This window comes from Oncorhynchus keta, unplaced genomic scaffold (genome assembly GCF_023373465.1).
Source record: "Oncorhynchus keta strain PuntledgeMale-10-30-2019 unplaced genomic scaffold, Oket_V2 Un_scaffold_2042_pilon_pilon, whole genome shotgun sequence".
Taxonomy (NCBI): Eukaryota; Metazoa; Chordata; class Actinopteri; order Salmoniformes; family Salmonidae; genus Oncorhynchus; species Oncorhynchus keta.
In genome coordinates, this window is record NW_026290857.1 from 183621 (window position 1) to 204221 (window position 20601).

Below are 20601 nucleotides of genomic sequence, written 5' to 3' on the forward strand. Positions count from 1 at the left end.
GATCAACTGATCCTCTCAATATAATCAGTAATCAGATCAGTAGAGGAGACAACTGATCCTCTCAATAAGTAATCAGATCAGTAGAGGAGACAACTGATCCTCTCTAAGTAATCAGATCAGTAGAGGAGACAACTGATCCTCTCAATAAGTAATCAGATCAGTAGAGGAGACAACTGATCCTCTCAATAAGTAATCAGATCAGTAGAGGAGACAACTGATCCTCAGTAAGTAATCAGATCAGTAGAGGAGACAACTGATCCTCTCAATAAGTAATCAGATCAGTAGAGGAGACAACTGATCCTCTCAATAAGTAATCAGATCAGTAGAGGAGACAACTGATCCTCTCAATAAGTAATCAGATCAGTAGAGGAGACAACTGATCCTCTCAATAAGTAATCAGATCAGTAGAGGAGACAACTGATCCTCAGTAAGTCATCAGATCAGTAGAGGAGACAACTGATCCTCTCAATAAGTAATCAGATCAGTAGACAACTGATCCTCTCAATAAGTAATCAGATCAGTAGAGGAGACAACTGATCCTCTCAATAAGTAATCAGATCAGTAGAGGAGACAACTGATCCTCAGTAAGTCATCAGATCAGTAGAGGAGATTAGAAACACACCATTGATTCTTCAGGATGGGGAGTTTTTATTTTCAACAATGCTACAAATCATGAACACACAGGTCTCGAGAACAAGAACCAAAACACAAAGCATGCACCAGGTCACAATAATCGCACATTAACAAGTTATTTTTTGAAAAAACAAGAAGGATTTGCTTCTCCACACGAAAAGGTGCACAGTATTTGGCATTAAGCACACAAGACAAATCGTACTAAAGTGATTACGATTCAACTAGTTAACAGGTGTTGATCTCAATCAACGCACGAGTCTTATTGGTCAGCGGAGGCTAAGGTAGGGTGACCAGTATGAAAGCAACATTATGTCATTATGCTGGAAAAATATATGTCCTACAAAAGTCTACTTCTTTGTTCATCCCCTTCACCTCATACAGTCTGTCCATCAAACATCACAGTACTATATTACCCTGCCTTTTGTGTTCTGTTGAGTGTGTGCCGTAGAAAGTGTCAGGATAACAGTGTTTACACTAAAAAGGTTTCTCTAAAACTTCTTCAAAGACAAGAGTTCAAGGGTCACAAACAATACTGATGAAGTCACTAGTCATATGTACCTACCTGTAGTATCTATGGCATAGGAGTCTTTTTCATTTAGAATGTAAAACCTTCTAGTTTCATATGCATCCATTTGATACAATTCAAATTGCTGACATTTGATTTTGTAGCCTGGTGGAACCAGCCTGATTGCTGGTTCATCATTTCTCTTAATTGGTTCCATTTCATAGTGAACGCAGAGATCAGGCTGGTTCATCATTCTCTTTCATAGTGAACGCAACGATCAGGCTGGTTCATCATTCTCTTTCATAGTGAACGCAACGATCAGGCTGGTTCATCATTCTCTTTCATAGTGGAACGCAACGATCAGGCTGGTTCATCATTCTCTTTCATACAGATCAGGCTGGTTCATCATTCTCTTTCAATGATCAGGCTGGTTCATCATTCTCTTTCATAGTGAGTGAGATCAGGCTGGTTCATCATTCTCTTTCATAGTGAACGCAGCGATCAGGCTGGTTCATCATTCTCTTTCAATGATCAGGCTGGTTCATCATTCTCTTTCATAGTGAACGCAACGATCAGGCTGGTTCATCATTCTCTTTCATAGTGAACGCAACGATCAGGCTGGTTCATCATTCTCTTTCATAGTGAACGCAACGATCAGGCTGGTTCATCATTCTCTTTCATAGTGAACGCAATGATCAGGCTGGTTCATCATTCTCTTTCATAGTGAACGCAGCGATCAGGCTGGTTCATCATTCTCTTTCATAGTGAACACAGCGATCAGGCTGGTTCATCATTCTCTTTCATAGTGAACGCAATGATCAGGCTGGTTCATCATTCTCTTTCATAGTGAACGCAGAGATCAGGCTGGTTCATCATTCTCTTTCATAGTGAACGCAATGATCAGGCTGGTTCATCATTCTCTTTCATAGTGAAGGCTGGTTCATCATTCTCTTTCATAACGATCAGGCTGGTTCATCATTCTCTTTCATAGTGAACTGGTAGTGAACGCGATCAGGCTGGTTCATCATTCTCTTTCATAGTGAACGCAACGATCAGGCTGGTTCATCATTCTCTTTCATAGTGAACGCAGCGATCAGGCTGGTTCATCATTCTCTTTCATAGTGAACGCAATGATCAGGCTGGTTCATCATTCTCTTTCATAGTGAACGTAATGATCAGGCTGGTTCCACCAAGCTATAGATTTTTTCTGCATGTACGGTCAATGATATCACCTGATAATGTCACCCAACTCCTTGGCCACAAATGTCTCCTTTGATATTCTTAGTCTATACATAGGCATTTATAGGATCTATTATGGTCTCTGTACACTCACAATGTAACCACAACTTGGTCCTCCTGTCAAAGTGAAGTTGTTTTAGTTTTAATTCCATTGGTCTGACTACTCTGCCAGAACGTAGGAGCAGAGCAAGTCACTAACACAGCAGGTTGAAATGAGACCTCTGAAATATGTTGTCTGTTTCATATTGTTAATGGTCAAGTAGTAGCATTCCATGACTTCATGCATAAGATACAGCAAGACAAGAAAAACAAACGCAGGTCAGTGTCTTAAATGAAGCCATGCGGCCACATGTTTAGAAATATACACACTCTTACCACCAATATATTACAACTATAGAAATCTGACGGCAATATCATATCAGTTAAATATTGAAAAATACAAACCCGAACAACCCAGCTCACCTCTTAGTTTCAGAGGTCCAGCGAATACAAGCGGACATAGTGTGAACAAACTGTGGAGCCTTATCAAGTTGGTGTGTGTGATTTAGATGAATGATTAGAGATAATCATGTCAGGGTCATTTACCTATTGTCGTTTAATATGTTGGGTGTAAATAATTGATGAGGGTTTCAGAATGAACCAGACAAGACGTGGCCTTAGGATATGAAATCATTCTAGCAGTATTCTTCTCCTTGTGTTGTAAATACATAAGGTACAGTATCGATATAACTTCACAGAACGTTTATAAAAGCAAAATTCACAAGAAAGGGAAGTTAAGACTCATAGATAACAAACTTGATATCTGACAGTAGAATGAACAAAAATAAAATGTTATCATTCATATGATATACGTAGCTAAAGACAGGAAGATACAGAACTTCTACATATCCTGTTTAAAGGTTTAGTTATTTTAAGAACAATTGAAGGCAAACGATGTTGTCGTCAATATGTGTAAACTATGATGAAGTATAAAGGAGAACAGACAGCCAGTAGATGAAGACTCATACAGCCAGTAGATGAATACTCATACAGCCAGTAGATGAAGACTCAGACAGCCAGTAGATGAAGACTCAGACAGCCAGTAGATGAATACTCATACAGCCAGTAGATGAAGACTCATACAGCCAGTAGATGAATACTCATACAGCCAGTAGATGAATACTCATACAGCCAGTAGATGAATACTCATACAGCCAGTAGATGAAGACTCAGACAGCCAGTAGATGAAGACTCAGACAGCCAGTAGATGAAGACTCAGACAGCCAGTAGATGAAGACTCAGACAGCCAGTAGATGAAGACTCAGACAGCCAGTAGATGAAGACTCATACAGCCAGTAGATGAATACTCATACAGCCAGTAGATGAATACTCATACAGCCAGTAGATGAAGACTCATACAGCCAGTAGATGAATACTCATACAGCCAGTAGATGAAGACTCATACAGCCAGTAGATGAAGACTCATACAGCCAGTAGATGAATACTCATACAGCCAGTAGATGAAGACTCAGACAGCCAGTAGATGAAGACTCAGACAGCCAGTAGATGAAGACTCAGACAGCCAGTAGATGAAGACTCAGACAGCCAGTAGATGAAGACTCATACAGCAGACCTCATTGACCAGAGGAAAGGCAGAAAGTTGATATTGAAGATGGTTTGATCAATATAACAACCTACCAGTATATCTACTTCACCAGTTTATGCCAATAGACATTCAACTAACTAAAAAGTATGAAATTAAGGACGTGTTTCTTCAACTAAAAATGGGAAAAGAAGCTATTGCCCATCTAAAGCAAAGTGCAATCTTGTTAAATCATTTGGCGAACCCTTCCTTCTCTTATTAGTTTTTCTTGGCATGGTGTTATTCATAGTGCTTATAATACATATGTGAAGATGCCTATCATCATGAAGAGGTTTCAAAGAATGCAGAGTAAAACAGTTGTTTCCCTTGTTGGTTGGTGGCTTCATTTGAACCTTTGGCAGTAACTTGCGATCTGTCAGGAATGTACCAGCTGTAAAAATTGATGTAAACAGTTTTCCAGTTCTCACACATAACAAAAAAGAGAGGAACTCAAAACATCCCACTCGCGAAAAGAAAACAAGATGGGTGAGAAAATATGAAATCCTATCGTTTTGTTGTGCTTTCATGGAGTTCTTTCTTTAGAAAATTATTATCCTAGTAGTTGGTCTTATGTTTCTGTTTGTTTCTTTCTTCACACTGGCTTGGCTCCAGGGGGTCCGGCTCCAGGGGGCCCTCCTCCAGAGTGCCCTCCTCCAGAGTGCCCGGCTCCAGGGGGCCCTCCTCCAGAGTGCCCTCCTCCAGAGTGCCCGGCTCCAGGGGGCCCGGCTCCAGGGGGCCCTCCTCCAGAGTGCCCCTCCAGAGTGCCCTCCTCCAGGGGGCCCGGTGGGCTTGGTGACTTTCTTCTCATATGACCCGAGGTGTTTGTATCCTGCGACGTACCCGGATGTGTCCACCATGTCCACGCGACCTGCCTTCCCCTTCCCACGGCCACTCTCGTCAAAGCGCTCCTTGTGTGACCCAGTGAACTTGGTCGTGTCCGTCAGACGAGACACGGTGGGAGAAGCCACCGCTCTCTGTGGACAGAAAGAAAGTTACATTAAAAAAGGACATGCATGATGACGACTTGAGTTTGTTCTGAGAATCCATCCCAAATAGCACCCTAAGGGCCCTGGTCAAAAGTAGTGCACTACCCTATGGGCCCTGGTCAAAAGTAGTGCACTACCCTATGGGCCCTGGTCAAAAGTAGTGCACTATAAAGGGATTAGGGTGCCATTTGGGACGCATCCCGAGTCATACCCAGCAGTTGTTTCTATGTACACATCACAGTGGTCACTAGCATCCTGTCCAGGGGGTGTACTGGTACATCAAGATGCCTCACGCTACAGGATCCCTATGGGCCGTTCTGGCTTGGACAAGGTTTACTTACATTGGTCTGTAGCATACATACAGTGCATTCAGAAAGTATTCAGACCCCTTGACTTTTTCCACATTTTGTGACGTTACAGCCTTATTACAAAATGGATTTTTTTTTAATTCTCCTCATCAACCTACACAGAATACCCCATAATGACAAAGCAAAAACAGATTTTGGAAATATCACATTTACATAAGTGTTCAGACCCTTTACTCAGTACTTTGTTGAAGCACCTTTGGCAGCGATGACAGCCTCGATTCTTCTTGGGTATGACGCTACAAGCTTGGCATATTTGGGAGTTTCTCCCTTTGTTCTCTGCAGATCTTCTCAAGCTCTGTCAGGTTGGATGGGGAGCATCGCTGCACAGCTATTTTCAGGTCTTTCCAGAGATGTTCGATCGGGTTCAAGTCCGGGTTCTGGCTGGGCCACTCAAGGCCATTCAGAGACCTGTCCTGAAGCCACTCCTGTGTTGTCTTGGCTGTGTGCTTAGGGTCGTGGCCCTGTTGGAAGGTGAACCTTCTCCCCAGTCTGAGGTCCTGAGCGCTCTGGAGCAGGTTTTCATCAAGGATCTCTCTATACTTTGCTCTGTTCATCTTTCCCTCCACCCTGACTAGTCTACTAAAAACCTGTTTTTTGCTTTGTCATTATGGGGTATTGTGTGTAGATTGGGGATTTTATTTTAATCCATGTTAGAATAAGTGTAAGGTAACGAAAAGTGGAAAAAGTCCAGGGGTCTGAATACTTTCTGAATGCACTGTGTCTGTATACGTGTATTCATTCATATCTGTTGTAGGTCAGTACTATTGGATGTCATTTCCTGCTGCTTTGGGACCTTACCGTGACTCCTTTAATGACCGGTTTCTTCCCCTCAATCATCCTGAAGACCTCCCCCTCCGCCTCCTCTCCCGTTTTCTCCTTGAATCTCTTGCTGGCCAGCTCTCCCACCGCTGCCTTGAACTCGTCAAACGTGATGGTGCGACACGATTTCTTCCTGAAATGTAGAAACAACCAACCAGCCACTTAGAAATGTCAAAACTACCGATGTCACAGAGTGAAGAGTCTGTGGAACTCAGTGAGAGAATTCTACTGCTGTTGACGTTGACCTCTGTCTCCATGTTACATCATAAACATGGGGATGCGTGTCCCAAATCACACCCTTTTTCCTATTGAGTACCCTGGTCAAAGGTAGTGCAGTATAAAAAGGGAATAGGGTGCCATTGGAGACATGGTTTGGCTTGTCATTTTAATGCCCCTCATCACAGTTTGAGAGTGTCAAAGGAGAATCCACCACACTGTATACAAAGCCATGAGATAACATCAACATATCAGCTATCTGATGGCCCTGCTGTGTGATAGCATCAACATATCAGCTATCTGATGGCCCTGCTGTGTGATAGCATCAACATATCAGCTGTCTGATGGCCCTGCTGTGTGATAGCATCAACATATCAGCTATCTGATGGCCCTGCTGTGTGATAGCATCAACATATCAGCTGTCTGATGGCCCTGCTGTGTGATAGCATCAACATGTCAGCTATCTGATGGCCCTGCTGTGTGATAGCATCAACATATCAGCTGTCTGATGGCCCTGCTGTGTGATAGCATCAACATATCAGCTATCTGATGGCCCTGCTGTGTGATAGCATCAACATATCAGCTATCTGATGGCCCTGCTGTGTGATAGCATCAACATGTCAGCTATCTGATGGCCCTGCTGTGTGATAGCATCAACATATCAGCTATCTGATGGCCCTGCTGTGTGATAGCATCAACATATCAGCTATCTGATGGCCCTGCTGTGTGATAGCATCAACATATCAGCTATCTGATGGCCCTGCTGTGTGATAGCATCAACATATCAGCTATCTGATGGCCCTGCTGTGTGATAGCATCAACATATCAGCTATCTGATGGCCCTGCTGTGTGATAGCATCAACATATCAGCTATCTGATGGCCCTGCTGTGTGATAGCATCAACATATCAGCTATCTGATGGCCCTGCTGTGTGATAGCATCAACATATCAGCTGTCTGATGGCCCTGCTGTGTGATAGCATCAACATATCAGCTATCTGATGGCCCTGCTGTGTGATAGCATCAACATATCAGCTGTCTGATGGCCCTGCTGTGTGATAGCATCAACATATCAGCTATCTGATGGCCCTGCTGTGTGATAGCATCAACATATCAGCTATCTGATGGCCCTGCTGTGTGATAGCATCAACATATCAGCTGTCTGATGGCCCTGCTGTGTGATAGCATCAACATATCAGCTATCTGATGGCCCTGCTGTGTGATAGCATCAACATGTCAGCTATCTGATGGCCCTGCTGTGTGATAGCATCAACATATCAGCTGTCTGATGGCCCTGCTGTGTGATAGCATCAACATATCAGCTATCTGATGGCCCTGCTGTGTGATAGCATCAACATATCAGCTATCTGATGGCCCTGCTGTGTGATAGCATCAACATATCAGCTGTCTGATGGCCCTGCTGTGTGATAGCATCAACATATCAGCTATCTGATGGCCCTGCTGTGTGATAGCATCAACATATCAGCTGTCTGATGGCCCTGCTGTGTGATAGCATCAACATATCAGCTATCTGATGGCCCTGCTGTGTGATAGCATCAACATATCAGCTGTCTGATGGCCCTGCTGTGTGATAGCATCAACATGTCAGCTATCTGATGGCCCTGCTGTGTGATAGCATCAACATATCAGCTATCTGATGGCCCTGCTGTGTGATAGCATCAACATATCAGCTATCTGATGGCCCTGCTGTGTGATAGCATCAACATATCAGCTATCTGATGGCCCTGCTGTGTGATAGCATCAACATATCAGCTATCTGATGGCCCTGCTGTGTGATAGCATCAACATATCAGCTATCTGATGGCCCTGCTGTGTGATAGCATCAACATATCAGCTGTCTGATGGCCCTGCTGTGTGATAGCATCAACATGTCAGCTATCTGATGGCCCTGCTGCGTGCACAGCTGTGTGATGGTGTGCTCTACAGACAGACATAGGGAGAAGCATCTTAGGCACTGCCTGGACAGAGACAGACACAGGGAGAAGCATCTTAGGCACTGCCTGGACAGAGACAGACACAGGGAGAAGCATCTTAGGCACTGCCTGGACAGAGACAGACACAGGGAGAAGCATCTTAGGCACTGCCTGGACAGAGACAGACACAGGGAGAAGCATCTTAGGCACTGCCTGGACAGAGACAGACACAGGGAGAAGCATCTTAGGCACTGCCTGGACAGAGACAGACACAGGGAGAAGCATCTTAGGCACTGCCTGAACAGAGACAGGCACAGGGAGAAGCATGTTAGGCACTGCCTGAACAGAGACAGACACAGGGAGAAGCATCTTAGGCACTGCCTGAACAGAGACAGGCACAGGGAGAAGCATGTTAGGCACTGCCTGAACAGAGACAGGCACAGGGAGAAGCATCTTAGGCACTGCCTGGACAGAGACAGACACAGGGAGAAGCATCTTAGGCACTGCCTGGACAGAGACAGACGATGTGTTTATGTGTGAAAGTGAACTTCTCGGCTACAGAGTTTTTAGATTTTCTGGTGTTCCGTGTTCTGCTTTCTACTAGGGTTGTGTCCCAAATAGCACCCTCAAATAGGACCCTGTTCTCTAAATGATGCATTACTTTCAACCAGGGTCCATTTGGTACGCAGCCTAGTAGTCATCAACATGATGTCAGGTGTTATTATAGCTCAACCAATCACATCCACCCCTTCAAGGGTCCATGCGTACGGCTGTTTAAACTGACTATACACCATTCTGCTTCTCCGTTCAGACGTCGTCGTGCATAGTAACACAAATACAAACAACCATTGCTGTGGTGATAAATCTGCTAAACAAAAGGCTGTAAAGCCAAACAGTCTCCCCGGGTAACCTGCTGTCATAGCAACAAGCTACAGTAAACAGGCGTGTTTGGGGTTTATTATTAAATTGACTCCTTCAGTGAGTGATTTTGTTTGGGCCGATCCGTCAGTGTTGAACAGTTGAGAGCTCCATTCCTCCGTCTGTTCCATGCTGTCTAATGTCAGGTGGGACATAGGACTTCCAGCTGGCACGTTGTGTCTGAGGAGGAGGAGGAGGAGGAGGGCTCTGTGTCCTCTGGAAACCAATTCAAATGACCCTGTCAGGAGCTTGCTAAGGAATCAGACATATCAAACAGCATCTACAAAGCGTAGGAGTGCTGATTTAGGATCAGTTTAGCCTTTTAGATAACTTCCTTTTTGATTTATTTCACCTTTATCTAACCAGGTAGGATAGTTGAGAACAAGTTCTCATTTACAACTGAGACCTGGCCAAGATAAAGCAAAGCAGTGCGACACAAACAACAACACAGAGTAACACATGGAATAAACAAACATACACTCAATAACACAATAGAAAACGTCTATATACAGTGTGTGCAAATGAGGTAAGATAAGGGAGGTAAGGTGATAAATAGCCGAAGGTGGCGAAATAATTACAATATAGCATTTAAATACTGGAGTGATAGATGTGCAGAAGGTGAATGTGCAAAGTAGAGATACTGGGAGGCAAAGGAGCAAAATAAATAAATAACAGTATGGGGATGAGGTAGTTGGATGGGCTATTTACAAATGGGCTATGTACAGGAGCAGTGATCTGTGAGCTGCTCTGACAAATAAGGACAGGGTGAGGACCTGATCCTAGATCAGCACTCCTACACTGAGAAGCTTGACACACAGCTCTGGATCTGTGGTGGGGGCTGGTTGGGACAAATCATTCAAATGAGTGGCTAGCCGTTTGGTAAGCCTTTCGGTTCTAGACTGTGCGGATATAGTTTTTATACCGTGTTAAACATGGGATGGGGCGTAATTTTTTACTTTCTTATGTTTTTACTGGAGAAAAAAAACATCTATCCAGCTGCCTGGCTCACCACAGTAGGGTTGGGGTTGGGGTAGGCAGTAGACACCATAGTACTGAACTACAGCAGGTCCAGCCTGGTCTCATAGACTAGACGTAACATAGTAAAGGTAAATTCGTTACACTCAAATTTGTATGATATGTTGTTTGGTATGGTTACATAAGACAGATGATTACTTAAGGCAAAAATGAAAGTAGGGTGGTTTGGTCGGGGTAGATGGGTGGGTGTATAACGCAAACATCTAGTAACCTAAAGGTTGCGAGTTCGAATCTCATCACGAATAACTTTAGCATTTTAGCAACTTTTAAACTACTTACTACTTTTTATGCTACTTTGCAAATACTTAGCATGTTAGCTAACCCTTCCCCTAACCTTAACCCTTTAACCTAACTTTAACCCTAATCCCTAGCCGAGCTAAAGTTAGCCACCTATCTAGAATTCGTAGCACATCCTACATTTTGCAAATTCGATAATATATTGTACACTTTCCACGTTCGTAACATATAATACGAATTGTAATTCGTAACATACACTACATGGGCAAAGGTATGTGGACACCCCTTCAAATGAGTGGATTCGGATATTTCAGCCACACCCATTGCAGACAAGTGTATAAAATCAAGCACAGGGCCATGTAATCTCCATATACAAACATTGGCAGTAGAATAGCCCATACTGAAGAGCTCAGTGACTTTCAACATGGCGCCGTCATAGGATGCCACCTTTCCAACAAATCAGTTCGTCAAATTTCTGCACTGCTAAAGCTGCAACGGTCAACTGTAAGTGCTGTTATTGTGAAGTGGAAACGTCTAGGAGCAGCAACGGCTCAGCTGCGAAGTAGTAGGCCACACAAGCTCGAAGAACGGGACCGCTGAAGTGCGTAGAGCGTAAAAATCATCGGTTAAGTAGGGTTGCAAAGAGTCGGAAACTTTCCGGAAATTTATCATGGGAAGTCAAGCCCAGGAATTTTGTTTAAATTCATCAAAAAAGTTAGCTTATAACAGTGAACCTTTTTGTGGGATACACATAAGGCAATTGCAACCCTCTGCATGCACAGCGCATTCTGTACAGCTGATTCTCAAGATCTTGCACACTAATGAGATGCTATTGAGCCCACACTACTACACTGTCTGAGCCAAGGACTACATGCTTCCTGGTAAGTTTTGATTACAATACTGGGTGGGGTGAATATATTTTATATGACATACATTATTTTTTTGTTAACTAGTAAATAGTAACCTACAGCAAAGTGTGTTTAAATCATTTCTAACTTGTTAACAATTTCTGCTAGTTAGTTTTTGATACCATGTGGGTTTTAGCTTGCTTGAACCTGCTAACTAAGGAGTGTTAATTCACCTGTTTCCATAAACATTTATCTGATACCCCTGATGAATGTCTTGCTCGAGCTGTGTATGCAACCGGTTCACCTCTGATGCTCACAGGCAATGTGTATTGGAAGAGATTTCTGAATGTTCTTCACACAGCAAACACCCCTCCAACCAGACATGCTTTATCTACTAATTTGCTGGATGCAGAGTTCAACAGAGTTCAATTGATGGTCATGCAAATCATAGAGAAAGCTATCTACTACATCATCTCCACCCCTCAACCAGTATTCGACAAGAGCACAGACACAAGGGACAACAGACACACTGGTCTCCACACTGCAGATGAACTGAAGGCCGTCATCAATGACCTTGGACCACAGAAGGTATTTGCACTGGTGACAGACAATGCTGCAAACATCTTGGTCTAAAGTGGAGGAGTCCTACCCTCACATCACACCCATTGGCTGTTCTGCTCATGCATTGAATCTGCTCCTCAAGGACATCATGGTACTGAAAACAATGGATACACTCTACAAGAGAGCCAAGGAAATGGTTAAGTATGTGAAGGGTCATTAAGTTATAGCAGGAATCCACCTCACCAAGCAAAGTGTAAGAATAAGACCACCAGATTGAAGATGCCCAGCAACACCCGTTGGGGTGGTGTTGTCATCATGTTTGACAGTCTCCTGGAGGGGAAGGAGTCTCTCCAAGAAATGGCCATATCACAGTCTGCCAATATGGACAGCCCCGTCAAGAGCATCCTCCTGGATGGTGTATTTTGGGAGAGAGTGGTAAGCAGCCTGAAACTCCTGAAACCTATAGCAGTAGCCATTGCACTGATTGAGGGAGACAATGCCATCCTGTCTGATGTTCAGACTCTGCTTGCAGATGTAAGAGAAGAAATCCGTACTGCCCTGCCCACTTCACTGTTGCTCCAAGCAGAGGAAACTTCAGTTCTGAAATACATCAAAAAGTGTCCAGACTTCTGCCTGAAGCCCATACATGCCGCAGCTCACATGTTGGACCCCAAGTCTGCTGGCAAGAGCATCCTGTCTGGTGCAGAGATCAACTAGGCCTATGGTGTCATCACTACCGTGTCTCGCCACCTTGGCCTGGATGAGGGCAAGGTTCTTGGTAGTCTGGCGAAGTACACTTCCAAGCAAGGGCTTAGGGATGGAGATGCAATATGGTAGTCGTGCCAACATATATCATCCGCCACCTGGTGGAAGGGACTTTGTGGATCTGAGGCTCTTTCCCCTGTTGCCTCCATCATCCTCCAAACCCCACAAACATCAGCCGCCTCAGAGCGCAATTTGTCCTTGTTTGGGAACACACACACCAAAGCACGCAACAGGCTGACCAATACAAGGGTTGAAAAATTGGTGGCCATCCGGACAAATGTGAGGCTTTTTGAGCCTGACAACTAGCCATCCTCAACAAGGTTGGAAAGTGACAGTGGAGATGAGGCTGATGTTCAAGAGGTGCTTCCAACTTAGTGGCAACAGTTTGGGGAAAGGCCTTTCCCGTTTCAGCATGTTAGTGGTTTGTTGAGATGGTGTGGAAGAACTTGATTGGCCTACACAGAGCCCTGACCTCAACTCCATCCAACACCTTTGGGATGAATTGGAACGCTGACTACAGGCCAGGCCTAATCGCCCAACATCCGTGCCCGACCTCACTAATGCTTTTGTGGCTGAATGGAAGCAAGTCCCTGCAGCAATATTCCAACATCTAGTGGAAAGCCTTCCCTGAAGAGTGGAGGCTGTTATTGCAGCAAAGGGGGAACCAACTCCATATTAATGCCCATGACTTTGGAATGAGATAATTCGACAAGCAGGTGTCAACATGATTTTGGTCATGTACTGTAGTGTATCATATGAAATGGGTGATGGACATCCACAAATAATAAATACCATACGAAATGAAACATCATATTAAATGGAGTGTCTCGGCTTTACGTACAGAATAATACAAAATGCTCTGAGTCCAGGTTGTCTCGTCAGTGAGAGGGAAGGATCATCACTGGCATGAAATGCCACGAACACAGAGACTCATTACATAGGCTATAGCATGGCAGAGAAACCCAGTGGTACAGTAGACAACTTCCCCCCTGAATAAATGTGGAATTAACGGAGCCACAGTCATCAGACAGTGGCCATAAAGCTGTTGAATTCTTCATGTCCTTGCTAGCGCTGTGTGAGCTCTGACTCTCTGTTGAATTCTTCATGTCCTTGCTAGCGCTGTGTGAGCTCTGACTCTCTGTTGAATTCTTCATGTCCTTGCTAGCGCTGTGTGAGCTCTGACTCTCTGTTGAATTCTTCATGTCCTTGCTAGCGCTGTGTGAGCTCTGACTCTCTGTTGAATTCTTCATGTCCTTGCTAGCGCTGTGTGAGCTCTGACTCTCTGTTGAATTCTTCATGTCCTTGCTAGCGCTGTGTGAGCTCTGACTCTCTGTTGAATTCTTCATGTCTCTGGTGCTCCCCAGCTGCTCTGAGCTCTGACTCTCTCTCTCTCTCTTCATCTCTCTCTCTCGCTGTCTGAGCTCTGACTCTCTGATGCAGCTGAGAGAAAAATGAAAGGTACTCTGGAGCTCTGCATTTTGCAAATCTCTCTGGCATGCTAAATTCATTGTCACAGTGTGGTAGTGAATGAACACACCTCCCCAGCTCAGCTCTGCTCATGCCTCAGAAACAGCTCAGAACACATTCCCTCCCCCACAAATCTCTGCTCTCGCTCTCTCTCTCTCTTTCTCTCTCTCTCTCTCTCTCTCTCTCTCTCTGACAACAGCAGCCGTCAATTTTTTTCTTCCGTTTTAAAGCTAATTTCCTGCAAAATGTACACATTATGCCATGCAGCTGAGAGAAAATGTTGCAGTTTTAAAGTACATTTCGGCCATGGAGCTAGTTTCCTGCATTTTGCAAATGGCTAATGCCGTGTTTTTTTGTTGCTGAAACATAATAACAAAATGAATACTGCTAAATTCATTGTTTTGGGAATGTTCAGTGGTCAGTGTGGTAGTGAATGAACTGCTCTCTCCCCTCGCTCCAGCTACAGTACTGGTCTGTTCTGACGCTGTCTAGCAGAATTATCTCTACTCTCAGGGCTCAGTCAGGATGAAACAAATCACTTCATTAAAGCTTCATACTTGAGCAAACAGCAACCCCCCCCCCCAAAAAAACAAAACAAATATGACTACATGTAAAACAGACTGCCCTGTCCTGTCATTTAGCTTCATGCTTTGTAGATACACCTTCCTTCACCTGCATTTAGAGCACAATGCTCATGATCAACACGATAGACATACACCCCCATGCCTTTCAAAGCATACAGAATATATATCTTAACCATTCAATACCCAACACAGAACATACGAACACAGAACCCCACAACAAGCACGGTTCAGTCAGTGTGTGTTGGGTTGTTATTGAGGTCATTCTACTAGAAATGACCTGGACCCTGTGGCAGTAGAGGATGACGACTGCCTCAGGCATCTGGGGAAACAGCAGAGTGAACAATCCTGCCCCCGGACTGTTACCGAGGGCAACAACCCCACAACAACATGACTGTACCCGAGGGCAACAACCCCTCACAACATGAATGTTACCGAGGGCAACAGCCCCCCACAACAACATGACTGTACCCGAGGGCAACAACCCCCCACAACATGACTGTTACCGATGGCAACAACCCCCCACAACATGAATGTTACTGAGGGCAACAACCCCCCACAACATGACACTGAGGGCAACAACCCCCACAACATGACTGTTACTGAGGGCAACAACCCCCACAACATGACTGTTACTGAGGGCAACAACCCCCACAACATGACTGTTACTGAGGGCAACAACCCCCCACAACATGACTGTTACTGAGGGCAACAACGCCCCACAACATGACTGTTACTGAGGGGCAACAACCCCAACAAACAACATGACTGTTACTGAGGGCAACAACCCAACACAACATGACTGTTACTGAGGGGCAACAACCCCACAACAACATGACTGTTACTGAGGGCAACAACCCCCACAACATGACTGTTACTGAGGGCAACAACCCCCACAACATGACTGTTACTGAGGGCAACAACCCCCACAACATGACTGGGCAACAACCCCAACAACCCCCACAACATGACTGTTACTGAGGGCAACAACCCCCACAACATGACTGTTACTGTTAGGGCAACAACCCCCACAACATGACTGTTACTGAGGGCAACAAGGGCCCCACAACATGACATGCAACAACCCCACAACATGACTGTTACTGAGGGCAACAACCCCCACAACATGACTGTTACTGAGGGCAACAACCCCCACAACATGACTGTTACTGAGGGCAACAACCCCCACAACATGACTGTTACTGAGGGCAACAACCCCCACAACATGACTGTTACTGAGGGCAACAACCCCACAACAACATGACTGTTACTGAGGGCAACATGACTGTTACTGAGGGCAACCCCCACAACATGACTGTTACTGAGGGCAACAACCCCACAACATGACATGACTGTTACTGAGGGCAACAACCCCACAACAACATGACTGTTACTGAGGGCAACAACCCCCCACAACATGACTGTTACTGAGGGCAACAACCCCCCACAACATGACTGTTACTGAGGGCAACAACCCCCCACAACATGACTGTTACTGAGGGCAACAACCCCCCACAACATGACTGTTACTGAGGGCAACAACCCCACCCCAACAACATGACTGTTACTGAGGGCAACAACCCCACAACAACATGACTGTTACTGAGGGCAACAACCCCACACAACATGACTGTTACTGAGGGCAACAACCCCAACAACATGACTGTTACTGAGGGCAACAACCCCCACAACATGACTGTTACTGAGGGCAACAACCCCCACAACATGACTGTTACTGAGGGCAACAACCCCCACAACATGACTGTTACTGAGGGCAACAACCCCCCACAACATGACTGTTACTGAGGGCAACAACCCCACAACAACATGACTGTTACTGAGGGCAACAACCCCACAACAACATGACTGTTACTGAGGGCAACAACCCCCACAACATGACTGTTACTGAGGGCAACAACCCCCAACAACATGACTGTTACTGAGGGCAACAACCCCACACAACATGACTGTTACTGAGGGCAACAACCCCCCCACAACATGACTGTTACTGAGGGCAACAACCCCACAACAACATGACTGTTACTGAGGGCAACAACCCCCCACAACATGACTGTTACTGAGGGCAACAACCCCCAACAACATGACTGTTACTGAGGGCAACAACCCCCAACAACATGACTGTTACTGAGGGCAACAACCCCACACAACATGACTGTTACTGAGGGCAACAACCCCCACAACATGACTGTTACTGAGGGCAACAACCCCACAACAACATGACTGTTACTGAGGGCAACAACCCCACACAACATGACTGTTACTGAGGGCAACAACCCCCACAACATGACTGTTACTGAGGGCAACAACCCCCACAACATGACTGTTACTGAGGGCAACAACCCCACAACAACATGACTGTTACTGAGGGCAACAACCCCACACAACATGACTGTTACTGAGGGCAACAACCCCACACAACATGACTGTTACTGAGGGCAACAACCCCCCACAACATGACTGTTACTGAGGGCAACAACCCCCCACAACATGACTGTTACTGAGGGCAACAACCCCACAACATGACTGTTACTGAGGGCAACAACCCCCCACAACATGACTGAGGGCAACAACATGACCCCACAACATGACTGTTACTGAGGGCAACAACCCCCACAACATGACTGTTACTGAGGGCAACAACCCCCACAACATGACTGTTACTGAGGGCAACAACCCCCACAACATGACTGTTACTGAGGGCAACAACCCCCCACAACATGACTGTTACTGAGGGCAACAACCCCCCACAACATGACTGTTACTGAGGGCAACAACCCCCACAACATGACTGTTACTGAGGGCAACAACCCCCCACAACATGACTGTTACTGAGGGCAACAACCCCCCACAACATGACTGTTACTGAGGGCAACAACCCCACACAACATGACTGTTACTGAGGGCAACAACCCCACACAACATGACTGTTACTGAGGGCAACAACCCCCCACAACATGACTGTTACTGAGGGCAACACCCCCACAACAACATGACTGTTACTGAGGGCAACAACCCCACAACAACATGACTGTTACTGAGGGCAACAAACAACATGACCTGAGGGCAACAACCCCCCACAACATGACTGTTACTGAGGGCAACAACCCCCCACAACATGACTGTTACTGAGGGCAACAACCCCACAACAACATGACTGTTACTGAGGGCAACAACCCCACAACAACATGACTGTTACTGAGGGCAACAACCCCCCACAACATGACTGTTACTGAGGGCAACAACCCCCCACAACATGACTGTTACTGAGGGCAACAACCCCCACAACATGACTGTTACTGAGGGCAACAACCCCCACAACATGACTGTTACTGAGGGCAACAACCCCCACAACATGACTGTTACTGAGGGCAACAACCCCCACAACATGACTGTTACTGAGGGCAACAACCCCCACAACATGACTGTTACTGAGGGCAACAACCCCCACAACATGACTGTTACTGAGGGCAACAACCCCCACAACATGACTGTTACTGAGGGCAACAACCCCCCACAACATGACTGTTACTGAGGGCAACAACCCCACAACAACATGACTGTTACTGAGGGCAACAACCCCACACAACATGACTGTTACTGAGGGCAACAACCCCAACATGACAACATGACTGTTACTGCAACAACCCCACAACATGACTGTTACTGAGGGCAACAACCCCCCCACAACATGACTGTTACTGAGGGCAACAACCCCCCACAACATGACTGTTACTGAGGGCAACAACCCCCACAACTGTTACTGACTGCAACAACCCCCCCACAACATGACTGTTACTGAGGGCAACAACCCCACAACAACATGACTGTTACTGAGGGCAACAACCCCCACAACATGACTGTTACTGAGGGGCAACAACCCCCAACAACATGACTGTTACTGAGGGCAACAACCCCCACAACATGACTGTTACTGAGGGCAACAACATGACCCAACCCCCACAACATGACTGTTACTGAGGGCAACAACCCCCACAACATGACTGTTACTGAGGGCAACAACCCCCCACAACATGACTGTTACTGAGGGCAACAACCCCACAACAACATGACTGTTACTGAGGGCAACAACCCCCACAACATGACTGTTACTGAGGGCAACAACCCCAACAACAACATGACTGTTACTGAGGGCAACAACCCCACAACAACATGACTGTTACTGAGGGCAACAGGGCAACCCCCACAACATGACTGTTACTGAGGGCAACAACAACCCCCCACAACATGACTGTTACTGAGGGCAACAACCCCCACAACATGACTGTTACAACAACCCCACAACAACATGACTGTTACTGAGGGCAACAACCCCCCACAACATGACTGTTACTGAGGGCCAACCCCACACAACATGACTGTTACTGAGGGCAACAACCCCACACAACATGACTGTTACTGAGGGGCAACATGACTGTTACTGAGGGCAACCCCCACAACATGACTGTTACTGAGGGCAACAACCCCCACAACATGACTGTTACTGAGGGCAACAACCCCACACAACATGACTGTTACTGAGGGCAACAACCCCCCACAACATGACTGTTACTGAGGGCAACAACCCCCACAACATGACTGTTACTGAGGGCAACAACCCCCACAACATGACTGTTACTGAGGGCAACAACCCCCACAACATGACTGTTACTGAGGGCAACAACCCCCACAACATGACTGTTACTGAGGGCAACAACCCCCACAACATGACTGTTACTGAGGGCAACAACCCCACACAACATGACTGTTACTGAGGGCAACAACCCCACACAACATGACTGTTACTGAGGGCAACAACCCCCACAACATGACTGTTACTGAGGGCAACAACCCCCATGACTGTTACCGAGGGCAACAACCCCCCACAACATGACTGTTACTGAGGGCAACAACAACCCCACAACATGACTGTTACTGACTGAGGCAACAACCCCCCAACATGACTGGCAACAACCCCCACAACATGACTGTTACTGAGGGCAACAATGCCCGCAAGATTTCTACTACGCCATTTGGGACACAGATTACTAGAAAAGATTTCCTTACTTGACTTTAGTGAAGACGATATCCACGTCCGTGAGGGTGACAGTTTTTCCGTCGATGACACCGCAGTCCTTGCACAGCTTGGACCAGTTCTTGCCATGCATGTCCTTTCCTGTGGCACGTGTGTCGCCGTGGATGGCGAAGCGCCGGAACGACTCCTCCAGTGCGGTTATCTCCACGGGCGTCCGCGACCCTGCCCCACCCTCGCTGGTCCCGTTGGACTCGGAGGAAAGCCTTTTGGAGGCCCGGTCCTTGGACTGCTGTTCGCTGGGCGGCCGCAGGGGAGTGGAGGAGATTGGAGGGTTGGAGTGCTTGGCCGTCTGAACTGTAAAATCTGCCATGCTGTCTCTGAGGAAGAGGAAAGAGACCGACACTATTAGCTGAAGATGTGTGGTTTTCCTGTTTATGTGAAACAGATTTACATACTGTGCATGAGTTAAGTATGTGGGACATAATACCAGCTCTGTGTCTCCTGTGTTAAACCACTGTGTTAGTACAGGTGGACTGGGACATAATAAAAGCTCTGTGTCTCCTGTGTTAAACCACTGTGTTAGTACAGGTGGACTGGGACATAATAAAAGCTCTGTGTCTCCTGTGTTAAACCACTGTGTTAGTACAGGTGAACTGGGACATAATACCAGCTCTCTGTCTCCTGTGTTAAACCACTGTGTTAGTACAGGTGGACTGGGACATAATACCAGCTCTGTCTCCTGTGTTAAACCACTGTGTTAGTACAGGTGGACTGGGACATAATACCAGCTCTGTCTCCTGTGTTAAACCACTGTGT

The 20601-nt window shown here is 46.0% G+C and overlaps 1 protein-coding gene across 3 annotated transcripts in view; it reads right to left on the bottom strand.

The window, feature by feature from the left end:
- Positions 1-2953: 2953 nt before the first annotated feature.
- The window catches only part of LOC127928049 (tubulin polymerization-promoting protein), a 33607-nt gene continuing 15959 nt past the window's right edge, over positions 2954-20601 (bottom strand). For all 3 annotated transcript variants that reach the window (XM_052514949.1, XM_052514948.1, XM_052514950.1), the window contains exons 3-5: positions 19818-20162; positions 6151-6304; positions 2954-4972 (exon numbers count right to left, since the gene is read on the bottom strand). In XM_052514949.1, the coding sequence (XP_052370909.1) occupies positions 4538-4972; positions 6151-6304; positions 19818-20162 (934 nt within the window). In that variant the 3' untranslated portion in view covers positions 2954-4537. The remainder of the gene's footprint in view (positions 4973-6150; positions 6305-19817; positions 20163-20601) is intronic.